The sequence below is a fragment of the Dendropsophus ebraccatus genome, chromosome 1, assembly GCF_027789765.1.
Source record: "Dendropsophus ebraccatus isolate aDenEbr1 chromosome 1, aDenEbr1.pat, whole genome shotgun sequence".
In the NCBI taxonomy this organism is placed as follows: domain Eukaryota; kingdom Metazoa; phylum Chordata; class Amphibia; order Anura; family Hylidae; genus Dendropsophus; species Dendropsophus ebraccatus.
Window position 1 is genome coordinate 200,604,215 of NC_091454.1, and position 14,913 is coordinate 200,619,127.

General features: G+C 46.2%; 2 protein-coding genes across 2 annotated transcripts; one reads left to right on the forward strand and one right to left on the reverse strand.

Moving 5' to 3' along the window:
• The first annotated feature begins 8,510 nt into the window (after nt 1–8,510).
• LOC138783941 (olfactory receptor 5G29-like) lies at nt 8,511–10,206 on the forward strand. Its single transcript, XM_069959295.1, has 2 exons — nt 8,511–8,535; nt 9,326–10,206. Exons 1-2 carry the CDS (start codon nt 8,511–8,513, stop codon nt 10,204–10,206), a joined length of 906 nt encoding a protein of 301 aa, XP_069815396.1.
• A 1,779-nt stretch (nt 10,207–11,985) lies between these two features.
• Nucleotides 11,986–12,906, reverse strand: LOC138783945 (olfactory receptor 5V1-like). The gene has a single exon (XM_069959309.1). It carries the CDS (start codon nt 12,904–12,906, stop codon nt 11,986–11,988), a length of 921 nt encoding a protein of 306 aa, XP_069815410.1.
• Nucleotides 12,907–14,913: the final 2,007 nt, after the last annotated feature.

Consider the following 14,913-nt stretch of genomic DNA (forward strand, 5'->3'; position numbering starts at 1 on the left):
ATATATATATATATATATACATATATATATATATATATATATATATATATATATTTATACAGCCCAGCATACAATTTGCTTTCCCTACCACCTGACAGCATTGGTGACTCATTGTAAGGCTGTCAGAAATCACTGTCCCTAAATCCTTCTCTTCTAAAGTCTAGTCTTTGCTTACACAAAACACAGTCTAATACATTCAAGACTTTAAAATAAACTGTGTTGTAAATATACTTTTGTTTATGTCTTTTAGGATACAGTATATTTTTGTTGTTTTTGTCCAATCATTTTATTCCTTCGTTAACTTTGCTACATGAGCTCTTTGAAGGTTTTAAGATGATTTATTTTAAGATAAGTAAGAAATGAAACATTAAACCAAGGGTCTAAGATATATATATATATATATATATATATATATATATATATATATATATATATATTTAGATATATTTGTGTGTGTGTGTGTGTGTGTAAAGATTTACACAATCTTACACAAAGAGTAGTAGATAATTGGAACTAACTCCCAGCACCACCTGAATTTGAGACCTACAGGTAGTGGATCTAGTGTGAGTGCTGAAGAATCTTAACCCAGACAGGTGTACATTCACTGGTGTCTCATAATCTGGTTGTATCTCAGAATTCTTCAGAAGTCTTTAAAAATCTGAGAAGAAAAATCCTCTTTTTATCAGGAATTTATTGAACTTTTTACGTTTTATTCTATATGGAAAACTAATTTTATTCAAAACTAGTAAAATCCTATATTCCAAAGTTTTCTTCTGGGGGTGTACAAATGGTACAATATGCCAATGACTGGTTGATGATGACGGAAACAAAAGGAGCCGACACCCATTGTTAGCGCCACAACCGCTATTATGCTATGTGCAGACTGCGGGTCACGGAACGGCAGTCTTAGAAAAGATCATTTCTGCAGTACCGGCCGGATGATCTTTGCAGCCGCAGAGTTCTGATGCGGGCACATTCGTGCGCGCCGGCATCAGAACTCCCCACTGCATACTATGGAGCATACGGCCGGAGCCGCACGCTCCACTGACATGGTTTTCAGCAGGCCGCTATTCACTCAATAGTGGCGGCACAAAACTGACATGTCTACGGCGCCGCTAGGGATCCCGGACGGAGTGTCACGGCCGCGGCGGCGTCCCATGCTCCGGGTCGCCGCCGCGACCTCCCCCCATCTCATGCAGCTGCCGGGGTCCCGGTGCAGGGACCCGGCGCTGCTACATGTTCGGCCCCGGGGGGCGCCTTACCTGGTCCCGCTCCTGCCTCCGTCTGTGCCGGCCGGCGCGCGCGTCCCCGCCTCCTCGGGCGCGCGCGCGCCGGCTGTCTCAGATTTAAAGGGCCAGTCCGCACCTAATTGGCCAGTTGCACCAATCACTCCCTATTTATTCCAGCCCTGCCCCACTACAGGTGTTGGAGCCTCTACATGCTTCCCATAGCGTTTGGCCCAGCTCCCTGTTGTTCCTGATTCCCGTCCGTTACCTGGTTCCTAGTCCTTGTTCCTGATTCCTATCCGCCACCTTGTCCCTAGTCCTTGTTCCTGGTTCCTGTTCCCCTGCATCACCGTTGCTCCTGTGTATAGCCTGTCACCTGCGGTCACGTCCACTGGCCCCTGCAGCACCATCTCCTGCCTACTGCTCCTGCCACGCCTCGCCTGCCGTCACCAGCAACCAAGCCAGGGGTAGCGACCTGGGGGTCGCCTGCCGCAGCAAGTCCATCCCGCCTTGCGGCGGGCTCTGGTGAAAACCAGCGGCCCCTTAGACTCCGCTCCCTGGTGAGGTTAGTGCCATCGCTGGTGACGGTCCAGTGGATCCACTAGTCCAGGCGTCACAGTAGGCTCCAACCATGGATCCCGGCGAGGTGCCTGATATCCGCGAGGTAGCCCGAGTGGTCGCCCTACAGGCTCAACAGATTCAGCAACAGTCACAGCTGATTCAACAACTGACTGCAGCCGTTCAACAGCATACCACAGCTCAGCAGTCATCACCTCCGGCAGCCTCTTCAAAACTACGACTGGCTCTCCCAAGTAAATATGGAGGTGACCCCAAGTTGTGCAGAGGGTTCCTGACCCAATGCACTATGTACATCGAACTTTTAAGCAGTCAGTTTGCCACCGAGCGCTCTAAAGTGGCTTTCATTATCAGCCTATTGGAGGGAAGAGCTCTGGCCTGGGCCACGCCACTATGGGACCGTAATGATCCGGTTGCTGCCAATTTTCGAATCTTCCTGGACGAGTTCCGCTCTGTCTTTGAGGAACCTGCCCGTGCGTCTTCGGCTGAGACTGCTCTCCTCAATTTATCCCAAGGGACTTCCTCCGTTGGTGATTACGCCATCCAGTTCCGCACCCTGGCTGCGGAACTAGACTGGAATGAGGCCGCTCTGATTGCCACCTTTAAAAAGGGCCTGTCCAGCCAAGTGAAGGATGTGCTCGCTGCCCGGGATCTGCCTACCTCCTTGAACGATCTTATTCTACTGGCTACCAGAGTCTACACCAGGTTTTCCGAGAGAGAGGAGGAGGTCCGGCAAGGACGGCGTCTGAGTCTGCCCCGTCGCCATCCTCGGCTGGCACCGGTGTTCCAGAATCCTGTTGCTCCTATGTCCCAGTCGCTTCTAGAGGTTCCTATGCAGGTGGAACGTGTTCGCCTGACGACTGATGAGAGGAACCGTCGACTGGACCAGAATCTCTGCCTCTATTGCGGTGGCGCGGATCACTATCGACAGAGATGTCCCCAACGCCCTCAGCGTCCGGGAAACGCTCGCACCTAGGTCCGGTGGGAGAGGCCTCCCTAGGTGTGAATGCCACCTCTCCAAGGTTGACTATGCCCGTCTCCATCCAGACACCCTCTGGGCAAGTTTTCCAGACTACTGCCCTCATCGACTCTGGCTCTGCTGGCAGTTTCATCTCTGCTTCGTTGGTCCAAAGATGGCGGCTACCCGTGATCCAGCTAGCCCAACCCCGGTCTATCTCTTCGGTTACGGGGGAGGTTCTTACCGAAGCGGTGTACAGCCAGACGGCACCCCTAGTCCTCCAGGTGGGAGCCTTACATCAGGAGAAGATCTCCTTCTATGTCTTGCGCCATTCCTCTTCCAACCTCCTGCTGGGTCTTCCTTGGCTGCAATTCCATACCCCTAGGCTGGACTGGAGAACTGGGGAGGTTCTCAGCTGGGGCCAGGACTGTCATAACCGGTGTCTGAGATCTCCTCAATCCAAGTGCTCTACAAGGTCACCTGCTAATGTCAAGCCTCTATCCGGGCTACCAGAGGACTACCAAGACTTTGTCGATGTTTTCTCGGCCAAGGAGGCGGACTCACTACCACCTCATCGAGCCTATGATTGCCCTATAGACCTTCTTCCAGGGGCTTCTCCTCCACGTGGTCGAGTATACCCGCTCTCTGTGCCCGAGACTGAAGCCATGTCCTCCTACATCCAGGAGAACTTACAAAAGGGCTTCATCCGTAAATCCACGTCTCCAGCTGGCGCTGGATTTTTCTTTGTTCAGAAGAAGGACGGTTCCCTCCGCCCATGTATAGACTATCGGGGCCTGAATAAGGTGACCGTTAAGAACCGCTATCCTCTTCCGCTTATTCCTGAACTATTCGACCGTCTTCGTGGAGCTAAGATCTTCTCCAAGCTGGATCTCAGGGGAGCGTATAACTTGGTCCGTATTCGTAAAGGAGACGAATGGAAGACCGCTTTCAACACCAGAGATGGGCACTACGAATATCTGGTCATGCCATTCGGCCTATGCAATGCCCCAGCGGTCTTCCAGGAATTCGTGAACGATATCTTCCGAGACCTCCTCTATGTCTGCGTCATTGTCTATTTGGACGATATTTTGGTCTTCTCCCCGGACCAGCAGACTCATGTGGCACAAGTGCGTCAAGTCCTACGAAGACTACGGGCCAACCATCTATACGCCAAGCTAGAGAAGTGTGTTTTTCATCAGCGCAGTCTTCCATTTCTTGGCTATATCGTTTCCGACCAGGGTCTACAAATGGATCCAGCCAAGCTCGCAGCTGTCCTTCAATGGCCACGCCCTGTGGGACTTAGAGCCATCCAACGTTTCCTTGGCTTCGCCAACTATTATCGGCAATTCATCCCTCACTTCTCTACCCTGGTCGCACCCATAGTGGCTCTCACTAAAAAGAAGGCGGACCCCAGACGTTGGCCTCCAGAGGCCGAACAAGCCTTCAATAGCCTCAAGTCTGCCTTTGCCTCTGCTCCTGCTCTGGTTCGCCCGGATGTCTCCAGGCCGTTTTCTCTCGAGGTCGATGCTTCTTCTGTGGGCGCAGGAGCCGTTCTCTCGCAAAGGGACACATCAGGCAAGACCAGAACCTGTGGGTTCTTCTCTAAGACTTTCTCCCCTGCCGAGAGGAACTATACCATTGGGGACCGTGAACTCCTGGCCATTAAGTTGGCACTGGAGGAGTGGCGTCATCTATTAGAGGGGGCTAAACACCCGGTTAACATCTACACGGACCACAAGAACCTCCTCTACCTCCAATCGGCTCAACGCCTCAATCCCAGGCAGGCTCGGTGGTCCCTCTTCTTCTCTCGGTTCAACTATACCATCCACTTCCGTCCAGCCGAGAAGAATCTAAAGGCCGATGCATTATCCCGAGCATCCGATGTCATGGGGCAAGAGGAATCTCCTCGTCACATAATACCTCCCGACCGCCTAGTACCAGTTGCCACTTCTGCTCTGCAGAGACTGCCTCCCGGGAAGACTTATGTGCGCCCCGCACTCCGTAAACGCATCTTGAAGTGGGGGCATTCCTCTTTGGTAGCCGGGCATCCAGGAGCCCAAAAGACCGGGCAATTGATCTCCCGTCACTACTGGTGGCCCAATCTCCTCCAGGATGTCAAGGATTTTGTGGCTTCCTGTGCAGTCTGTGCCAGGAATAAATCTCCCCGTCTAAGACCTGCCGGCCTACTATTGCCCTTGCCAGTCCCGGATCATCCCTGGCACCACATTGGGATGGATTTCATCACTGACCTACCTCCATCTGCGGGCAATACAGTTATTTGGGTGGTGACGGACCGCTTTTCTAAAATGGCTCACTTCGTGGCCCTTCCTGGTCTGCCCTCTGCTCCTCGTCTGGCTCAGTTGTTCTTCCGACATATCTTTCGCCTGCATGGACTTCCTCTTCACATTGTGTCCGACCGAGGCTCTCAATTTGTCTCTAAATTTTGGCGTGCCCTATGCTCGCAACTCCAAGTGAAGCTGGACTTCTCATCGGCCTATCATCCTCAAACTAACGGGCAAGTGGAGAGAGTCAATCAGATTCTGGGCAACTACCTACGCCATTTTGTTTCAAGCCGCCAAGACAACTGGTCCGATCTACTCCCATGGGCAGAATTCTCATATAACCATTTGGACTCGACTTCCACTGGCAAGTCCCCTTTCTATGTGGTCTACGGGCATCATCCTCGTCCTCCTCTGCCTCTCTCTCCATCCTCTGAAGTCCCAGCCGTGGAGGAGTTGTTATCTGACCTGCAATCGATCTGGGAACAAACTCGACAGTCCTTACTCAAAGCCTCTGAACGCATGAAGGACCAGGCTGATAAGAAGAGGAGACCTGCCACGAATTTTCTCCCAGGTGACAAAGTCTGGCTCTCGGCCAAATATGTCCGACTCAAGATCCCCAGCTACAAGTTGGGCCCTCGATTCCTCGGTCCTTTCTCGGTGCTAAGACGCATCAACCCTGTCACCTACAAACTCCGCCTACCCCCCACTATGCGGATTCCGAACTCCTTCCATGTTTCCCTCTTAAAACCAGTGGTCCTGAACCGGTTCTCCGATAGATCTTCGTTCTCTGCTCCTCAAGCCGTCTCTGACGACGTCTACGCTGTTAAGGACATTCTGGCCATGAAGACTGTCAGAGGGAGAAGGTTCTTCCTGGTGGACTGGAAAGGATTTGGTCCTGAGGAGAGGTCCTGGGAACCCGAGGCTAACATCCTGGACCAAGATCTCATCAAAAGGTTCCTGCAGGTTAGAAAGAGGGGGAGGCCAAAGGGGGGGGGTACTGTCACGGCCGCGGCGGCGTCCCATGCTCCGGGTCGCCGCCGCGACCTCCCCCCATCTCATGCAGCTGCCGGGGTCCCGGTGCAGGGACCCGGCGCTGCTACATGTTCGGCCCCGGGGGGCGCCTTACCTGGTCCCGCTCCTGCCTCCGTCTGTGCCGGCCGGCGCGCGCGTCCCCGCCTCCTAGGGCGCGCGCGCGCCGGCTGTCTCAGATTTAAAGGGCCAGTCCGCACCTAATTGGCCAGTTGCACCAATCACTCCCTATTTATTCCAGCCCTGCCCCACTACAGGTGTTGGAGCCTCTACATGCTTCCCATAGCGTTTGGCCCAGCTCCCTGTTGTTCCTGATTCCCGTCCGTTACCTGGTTCCTAGTCCTTGTTCCTGATTCCTATCCGCCACCTTGTCCCTAGTCCTTGTTCCTGGTTCCTGTTCCCCTGCATCACCGTTGCTCCTGTGTATAGCCTGTCACCTGCGGTCACGTCCACTGGCCCCTGCAGCACCATCTCCTGCCTACTGCTCCTGCCACGCCTCGCCTGCCGTCACCAGCAACCAAGCCAGGGGTAGCGACCTGGGGGTCGCCTGCCGCAGCAAGTCCATCCCGCCTTGCGGCGGGCTCTGGTGAAAACCAGCGGCCCCTTAGACTCCGCTCCCTGGTGAGGTTAGTGCCATCGCTGGTGACGGTCCAGTGGATCCACTAGTCCAGGCGTCACACGGAGTTTATTCTATGTGTATACACTCCGTCCGAGATCCTTTCAGCCTGCAGCACTACGTTAGTTCTGTGGGAATCACGGCCGTTGAAACATCGACCGTGATTTTCACAGAACTTACGTAGTGTGAACATAGCCTTAATCATGGAATCACAGATGGATTAAAGGCAGAGACCAAATACTATGTTGGACAAAATTAATAAAAAATCCTATAGTAACGATAACTCTCCTTTAGCTGTCCCATGAAAGGTGCCAATCATCATGGACGTCTACTGAACCGAGGAACCAAGCAAAACAATCATGTAAATTTGGCATCAATGTAAATATACTATATTACAAGTGCTCACATCAGTTAAAGCCATGATAACAACTTCTTATTAATCCTATGATAACTAATTTAAAGAGGAGCTAAGTCAACACCCCCAACTATTTTTTTCTCTAGTTATTAAATATCTTAAGCTGTTCTGATCATACACCTTTTTGAGATTTCAATATATGCCTTTCTGTTCTTGTTATCTGATAGATAGAAAATAGATAGATAGATAGATAGATAGATAGATAGATAGATAGATAGATAGGAGATAGATAGATAGATAGATAGATAGATAGATAGATAGATAGATAGCTTTCTTATGATTTGCACAACCTATGATTATATTCTAAACCAAAGTAAAAGGGAATGGTGTTTATTCTAGTTAGATAGACATGGCAATCCTCAATAAAAGAAATAAAACAGTCTACTTCCCCTCCCTAAAAAAAAGCAACACAGCTAATAAGTGGTGTGTAGTATTGCATATATATGAGGCTAAGCATAGATGTAGCAGCCATACCCAGGCCTGGATGCCTGAGGCAATGCAGATGCTCCGCTGTAACCTGGTAAGACTTTTGTAAATTGAGGCCCATGTCCTATCAACATGCCTCAGCATACTCACCCAGTATGCTCACGAGCTGGCAGGAGATTGCTTAGGACTGGTATGTGAGATGCCAGTCTTAATGGATCCTCACCACTTTGCACAATTAGGTCTTTAGCATTCGTGTTGTAGTATTTTCCAGCATTTGCATTGAGATCTGTCAGTAACTTATCTTTGTTAACAGTAACGTAATTGGAAAACTTTTGTTTTTAAACTAAAATACCTATTGGTAAATACAGTAGATCTTGGAGGAGCCATTAACACAGTGGTTCACTTACCTTACCTGTTACTTTCTAACTACACATATGACCATTAGAAATGAGTGAACTGAGCCTGCTGGACCCACGTTCGTTTCGAACTTTGCAAAAATTTTTAATCGCTACCAAACCAAACTTTTTGCAAAGTTTGCAACAAGTTCGGCAGGATGGCGGCCGCACATAAAAAAACAAAACAAAAACAAAACAGGGTTTTCTCACCTGTCCATGCTCCCCCGGGGTCCTCCTCCAGTCTTCTTAGTCTAAAGGACAGTGCAGTGGCCAGTGATTGGCTGAGCGGGTGGTCACTTTTGTCTCTAGAGTGACTTCCCACTCACTGGCCAATCAATGGTTGCGGTGCTGTCCTGTCAAAGTTAGCCAGTGATTGGCTGAGCTGGCTGTCACTCTAGCACTAGAGACAAGAGTGACAGCCCACTCAGCCAATCACTAGTTGCAGTGCTGTCCTTTCAAAGTCAGCCAGTGATTGGCTAAGCTGGCTGTCCATCTAGCTCTAGAGACAAGAGTGACAGCCGACTCATCCGGCACCCGCGGCCAATGATTGGCTGAGCGCACTGTTACCAAATAAGACACCAGAGAAGATGGATTTTGGGGCAGCCAGAACAGGTAAGTAAAATGAGCAGCTGTTACAAGCCACAGTAAACAGGTAAACGCTTGCAGGCGCTTAGTTGTTTTAGTGCGGTTTGTTAAAATTCGATTTCGGTATGAACCCAAACTTTACATTTAAGTTCGGCAAAACTGCCAAACCGAACTTTTGAGAAATTTACTCATCTCTAGTGACAATATATATATATATATATATATATATATATATATATATATATATACAGTGTATATATATATATATTTATATATATATATGTATTTATATATTTTTTTTTTTTCAGATTTACTTGAAATGAATGCATAAAGCTAGTTGATTCCACAGGGTTTACATACTTTTTGTTTCACTATATATAACTATAATCTTCTATATACCCAAAACAATTTTATTTGCTTAATACACATAATTTTTTACATTTTTTGAACATTTTTTTTTAATCATCTGGGAAAGGGCATCGGAGTCATCAGGGTGGTCCTCAGACTAGATTGACCGATTTCTCCATATCTGCACATAGGCAGAGATCCTTCAATCAGGACCAGGACTGGGTTGGGCATGACAGGTTACATGATACATGATAAAGACATGTTTCTTTAAGTGTTTGTGCATCCTGATGATTATTTATTTCCTTCTTTATTAGATATTTCAAAGACTTATATATTCTTCGGTTTGACTTGAATAATTTAGGTAAATATAATTTTGTACTCATTCCATTCTCTTCTAGAAACAATATGGAGGTGGAAATCATGAATCAGAGCACAATTGTAACACTTTACATGACATGATTAACTACAGCCCTTTTTAGTCAAGTAATATTATTTGTACTATTTTTGATCATTTATGTGTGTTCTTTTATATGCAACCTTTGTATGATGCTCATAATAAGGACGATGCACAATCTTCTTTCACCAATGTATTATTTCCTCAACCATTTATCTTTTATAGACTTGTGTTTTTCTTCAAGTATTACGCCCAGGATTTTGGCAGATTTCACTTCCAAGACAAAGTCTATTCCCTCAATAGCGTGTGCTACTCAAATGTTTTGCTTTTCTCTCTTTGCGGCCTCTGAGAGTCTACAGGTATCAGCCATGGCGTATGACCGGTATATCGCGATATGCCGACCTCTTGTCTATCACAGTATGATGAATAAGACTATGTGTGGGGGGTTGGCACTAGGAGCCTATGTTTGTAGTTTTCTTGTATCTATTACTATCACTTTACTTGTGTTTCCTCTTTGTGGTTCTAACACAGTCATCAATCACTTCTATTGTGATACCCCCCCACTTCTGAAACTCACGTGTGGCCACTCTCAGATCAGAAAATACATAGTCATTGCATTGACTCGTGCAATAGGAAGCGCCTGTTTCTTTGTAATATTGTTTTCCTATGTGTATATCTTACCGACCATTCTAGGAATTCACTCAAAAGATGGCAGATCCGAAGCATTTTCTACCTGCGCCTCCCACCTAACGGTAGTCATTACCTTCTACACCACTGCCCTCGGAAATTATTTTAGAGCAAGGATGGGTTTAAATGCAGGTAATATCGGGAAGGTCTTTTTTTACACGGTGACTCCCCCATTATTAAACCCTCTTATATACAGCTTTAAAAACACAGAAGTTAAAAGTGCTATAGTCAAATTTTTTCATCTAGAGAAAGATCAAAAACTTTCTTGAAAAGCACTTAAGGAGTGAATTTTGACGTGTTACAAGTTTTGATCATTCGGAGAGTTCAGACAATGACCAATCAGGAGAACAAGCCAGGAAAAGTCAGCACAAAGACAGAACTGACAGAGAGGAACACTCATTCTCCTGAATGGCTTTAGTCTGAACTCTGAGATGTACTTAAGCCTGAGATTTACGCCAGGGAGATGGCGTAGATTCCCCCTTCTCTCTGGCACATGCCTGTTGTATCCCCTGCTTGCCAAATGGAAGGTACGCTGGGCGCCGTATTGAGTATGCCCTTCTTATAATATTCGCCCGGGGAAAAGGAAACAGGCCTAATTTAAGACTGTTCTTGATAAATCGAGTATGCTTGTTTAGATAAATCTGTCCCTTAGACCCCAACCGATGAAAACTTTCACATATACATGTCAAAAGTTTTTCTTTTCTTTTTAGAATGACAGCTACTCTAAGACTGAAAGGCAGTTTGATAGGTTTAAAAGGACTTTTATAAGGCAGACTCACAATAAATATAAATTCCCGTAAAAATTTATAGAGCAGACATCTATATAAAAATCCAATGGTAAAAAAAAAATAATAATTTAATTTTGAAGATACTGCTAAAGATGGGAAAGTCCCATCGTAACATAAGGGGACTTGACTGTATAGGTAGAAACCATAAATTTCCCTTATACTTTGAAATGTAAATACTTTGAAATACTTTGGAATGTAAATTTCAGCTAACAGATTTACCATTTATCTGGCATCACGCAATAGTGAAAACATTGGTGTGTCAGTGCCAGAAAAACAGTGCATGCAGAGTTTTTTGATCAAGCAAATAAACACCGGTTGGCAAATATATATTTTATTGAGTAATGAATGGGAAAATTCGATATTTCAATTACCCCAACAAGTAATGGATAAGGGGGCCTTATGACTATGTCCAGAACATGGTTGCCAATGTAATGACTGGAGTCGTGGATTCACTGTACCACCACTAGTGATGATGTAAGCCGCACCAGAGAGGGGAGTCTAAGGGGCTGTTGGTCTTCACTAGTGCCCACCGCAAAGCGGGAAGGACATGCTGCGGCAGGCAACCCCCAGTCTTGGCTTGCTAGTGGCGGCAGGCTAGTTGCAACTGGAGACAGGCAGGTAGGCAGGCTTGAACACAGCAGGACTCACGTCTGGAACCGGAATGGCAGTATTGGGCAGGAACCACGGATAGCTGGAGGCAGGAACCACGGGCAGAAATCTCGGGTGAGCTGGGACCAGACACTATGGCAAGCATGCAGAGGCTCCAACAGGGAATGTAAGGACAGGTGCAACTTTATAGGGGAACAAAGCCGGTGGGGAGAGCAGCAGTGGCGGCAGCCCGGGACATAGAATGCCGCTGTGACAGCCATCTTGAAAGCCACCATATTGGATCGAAAGGACTTATTTTCCAATGGGAAGGTGACCATGTAGCCTATCAAGGCAATGTCTCAGAAATCCATAGCTGCAATCACTTAGAATTCCACACATAGGGGGTGATTTATCAATCCCGCACAACACGGGTGGGGTGACAAGATGGGAAGGAGGAGTAACCTTTTGTGCCTCATTCATCATGATTTACAGTATGCCTGTTATATCATGGCAAAACACCACCCCAGCTTCAGAGCTTCAGGTTCACTGGTAGCGTGGACCTCACCGGCATGGGACAGGGATTTGTCTGATCCCTTCGCCCCCCCCCCCCCCCCTGCTCAACTATGGGATCATATTTTGTGAAGCTTCTGATCTCACTTCCCATGTCTATCCTTATTTCATTAATGTTACGATAGCCTCCCAAACATCTTTATTTCTTAGACTGTAGACCAAAGGATTTAACAATGGCACTACAATAAGATAAAGCATTGACAGCAACATGTCGTCCTCTTTAGGATCTTCAGATTGAGGTTTCATGTACAAGAATATAATTGGTCCATAGAATAATATGACAATGATGAGGTGGGAGGTGCAGCTGGAGAAAGCTTTCATCCGTCCCGCCGAGGAACGGATCTTCAAGATGGTGGAAAAGATAAAGACATATGAGATTATAATGAGGAGGAACTGTCCAAAGGTTATAATGATGGCTTCACTGACCATAACAACCTTTCTGCTTGTAACGTCTGTAGAAGACAGAGCGATCACTGAGTTCAGATCACAGAAAAAATTATTGATATCATGTGAATAACAGAATTGCAATATGGAGGTGAGTACTGTATGTAATAGAGCATTTAAAGCAGCAATGACCCAAGTGAAGGCCGCTATTACAATGCACATGTTTTGTTCCATAGCTGTGTAATAATGCAAGGGCTTACATATGGCTACATACCGGTCATAGGCCATGGACGTGAGCGTACACATTTCTCCATTAGCAAACAGGATGAAAAAAAACATTTGGGTCATGCAGCAAGAAAAAGAAATCCTGTGATTCTGTGTCAAGGTGATAGCAAGCAGATTCGGAATACTTGTAGATGTGGAGGCGGCATCTTGGATAGCGAGGTTACACAAGAAGAAATACATTGGAGTGTGTAACCGAGGTGCCAAAATGACAAGAAAAATAATTGTCAAATTCCCCAAAACGGCCATCAGATAAATGACCAAAACCCCGAAAAACAGTTCAAGTTGCATTGAAGACATTGAGAAGGCGAGAATGTAAAATTCATTTTCAGAGCTACCATTTGGACAGTCATTCATTTTCTTTGCCCTGTCGATGGAAATGGGAAATGTTTGTGTATATATACCTTCAGTGATTTTAAACCCTTGCCATAATGATTGGGAATCACTACAAAGGAATACTCATGTTTTATTAATGTACAATGGAAAGTAGGATCACGTACATTCCGCTAATTGCGCATATACAGTTATACATACAATTCACATAGAACCGTAGGAAAAACAGTCAAAAGCAACTGTATGGCTATGTTGACACAATGTCAAAAAAAAAGAGAAAAGGTGGCTCCTTTTTCTAGTTTAAAACACGTCCGTTCTTGCCACGATTCCATTGACTTCAATGCAATGCATTCATGTCAATGAAATGAAGGACATCCAATGCAAACAGTATAACAAATGATGGATGATATTGGCGCGGATGTCAAAATAAAGATCATATCAATTATTTTTGGATGTCTTGCAAACAGCGGACATTATTTTTTAGTTGTTCACACACAGATTTTCTTTTTTCACCATCCTTTCACAGTTTTTACTATAAAATTCAATGGACTTTTTAATTAAAGGCCCACCCAAAGGGCAATTACTCTACCTAATCTAGAATGACATCCCAACAGCTGTCATTGCACTTGGACGGGCGGCCAAACAGCAAAATTATATCCGGCATTTTATACTGAAAATATGTTCTTGTTTGTATGGTATGTATGGTTTACAAGGATGTTCTTGGACATGTACCTAAAAAGATTTATGGGCAGGATTGCCTTTCTGGAACTAACTGCCATGGTGTAGATGCCATTTCTGGAACAATCAGATGAGGATAACTAGCAATAATACTGGGACTATGCATGGGTAGGATTGTCTGATGTATTAGAGGCCGTTCACACTGTGAACACCTATCCACTGTGGAATCCCGTCGTGCTCAGTGTGCTGCTGTAAGTGAATGAGAAAGCGCACGCTCCTCCGCTCCCTCTCCTCTCCACTCAAAGAAGTAACATGTTACATCATTTAGCGGAGAGCGGCGGCAGTGGAGGAGCGTGAGCCCTCTTATTCACTTACAGCACTACACTGAGCACGATGGGATTCCACAGCGGAGAGGTCCACCGCAGAATTACGCCATGTTTACTCAGTGTGAACTGGCCCTTAGAGTTACATTGTAGTTTGCTAAAATGTCTGTTTTGTAATCCTTAAAGGAGAAGTCCGGCTAACATTTTTATTAAAGTATTGTATTGCCCCCCAAAAGTTATACAGATCCCCAATATACACTTATTACGGGAAATGATTATAAAGTGCTTTTTTTCCTTGTACTTACTACTGCATCAAGGCTTCACTTCCTGGATAACATGGTTATGTCATGACCTGACTCCCAGAGCTGTGCGGGCTGTGGCTGCTGGAGAGGATGATGGTGGGGGGATGCTCAGTGTCCCTCCAGTGCCCTGTGTACCTCAGTGTCCCCCTGCAGCTACAGCTCTGGGAGTCGGGTAGTGAAATCACCATTTTATCCAGGAAGTGACATCACCATGTTATCCAGGAAGTGACATCACCATGTTATCCAGGAAGTGAAGCCTTGATGCAGTAGTAAGTGTAGGGAAAAAAGCACTTCATAAGCATTTCCCGTAATAAGTGTATATTGGGGATTTGTATAACTTTTGGGGGACAATACAATACTTTAATAAAAAGTTTTGCCGGACTTCTCCTTTAACTGATATTTAATTGGATGGTTGTGATGTCAATGCGACACTATGCTGTTGGCACCTCACACTGATCGCAGGACTGAAGCATCCAAAATACTAAGAGTAGGTCACAATAATGTTTGTGGCTACTTTTTTATTCATAGCAAAAAAAACAAACAAACATATGTTTCCATTTGTCTAAGAATTGTTCAGTGTTTTACCTAAGCAAATGTCCATTACCTCAACCATTCTGTCCTTTCATTTGAGTTTTGGAGGAAAAGTGCCCTGCGTACAGATTCCACCAGTGATCAGCAATTGGTTCTATCATCCTCAGCAATCAGGTGTTATATGTTCGGTAACCTGA

Excerpts from the sequence above, each read along its gene's own strand:
- LOC138783941 (XM_069959295.1), top strand. The coding sequence starts at position 8,511 with ATGGATTTTGGGGCAGCCAGAACAG. Across the intron at positions 8,536-9,325 it reads TTTTGGGGCAGCCAGAACAG|CCCTTTTTAGTCAAGTAATA; the intron begins GTAAGTAAAATG and ends GATTAACTACAG.
- LOC138783945 (XM_069959309.1), bottom strand. The coding sequence starts at position 12,906 with ATGAATGACTGTCCAAATGGTAGCTCTGAAAATGAATTTTACATTCTC.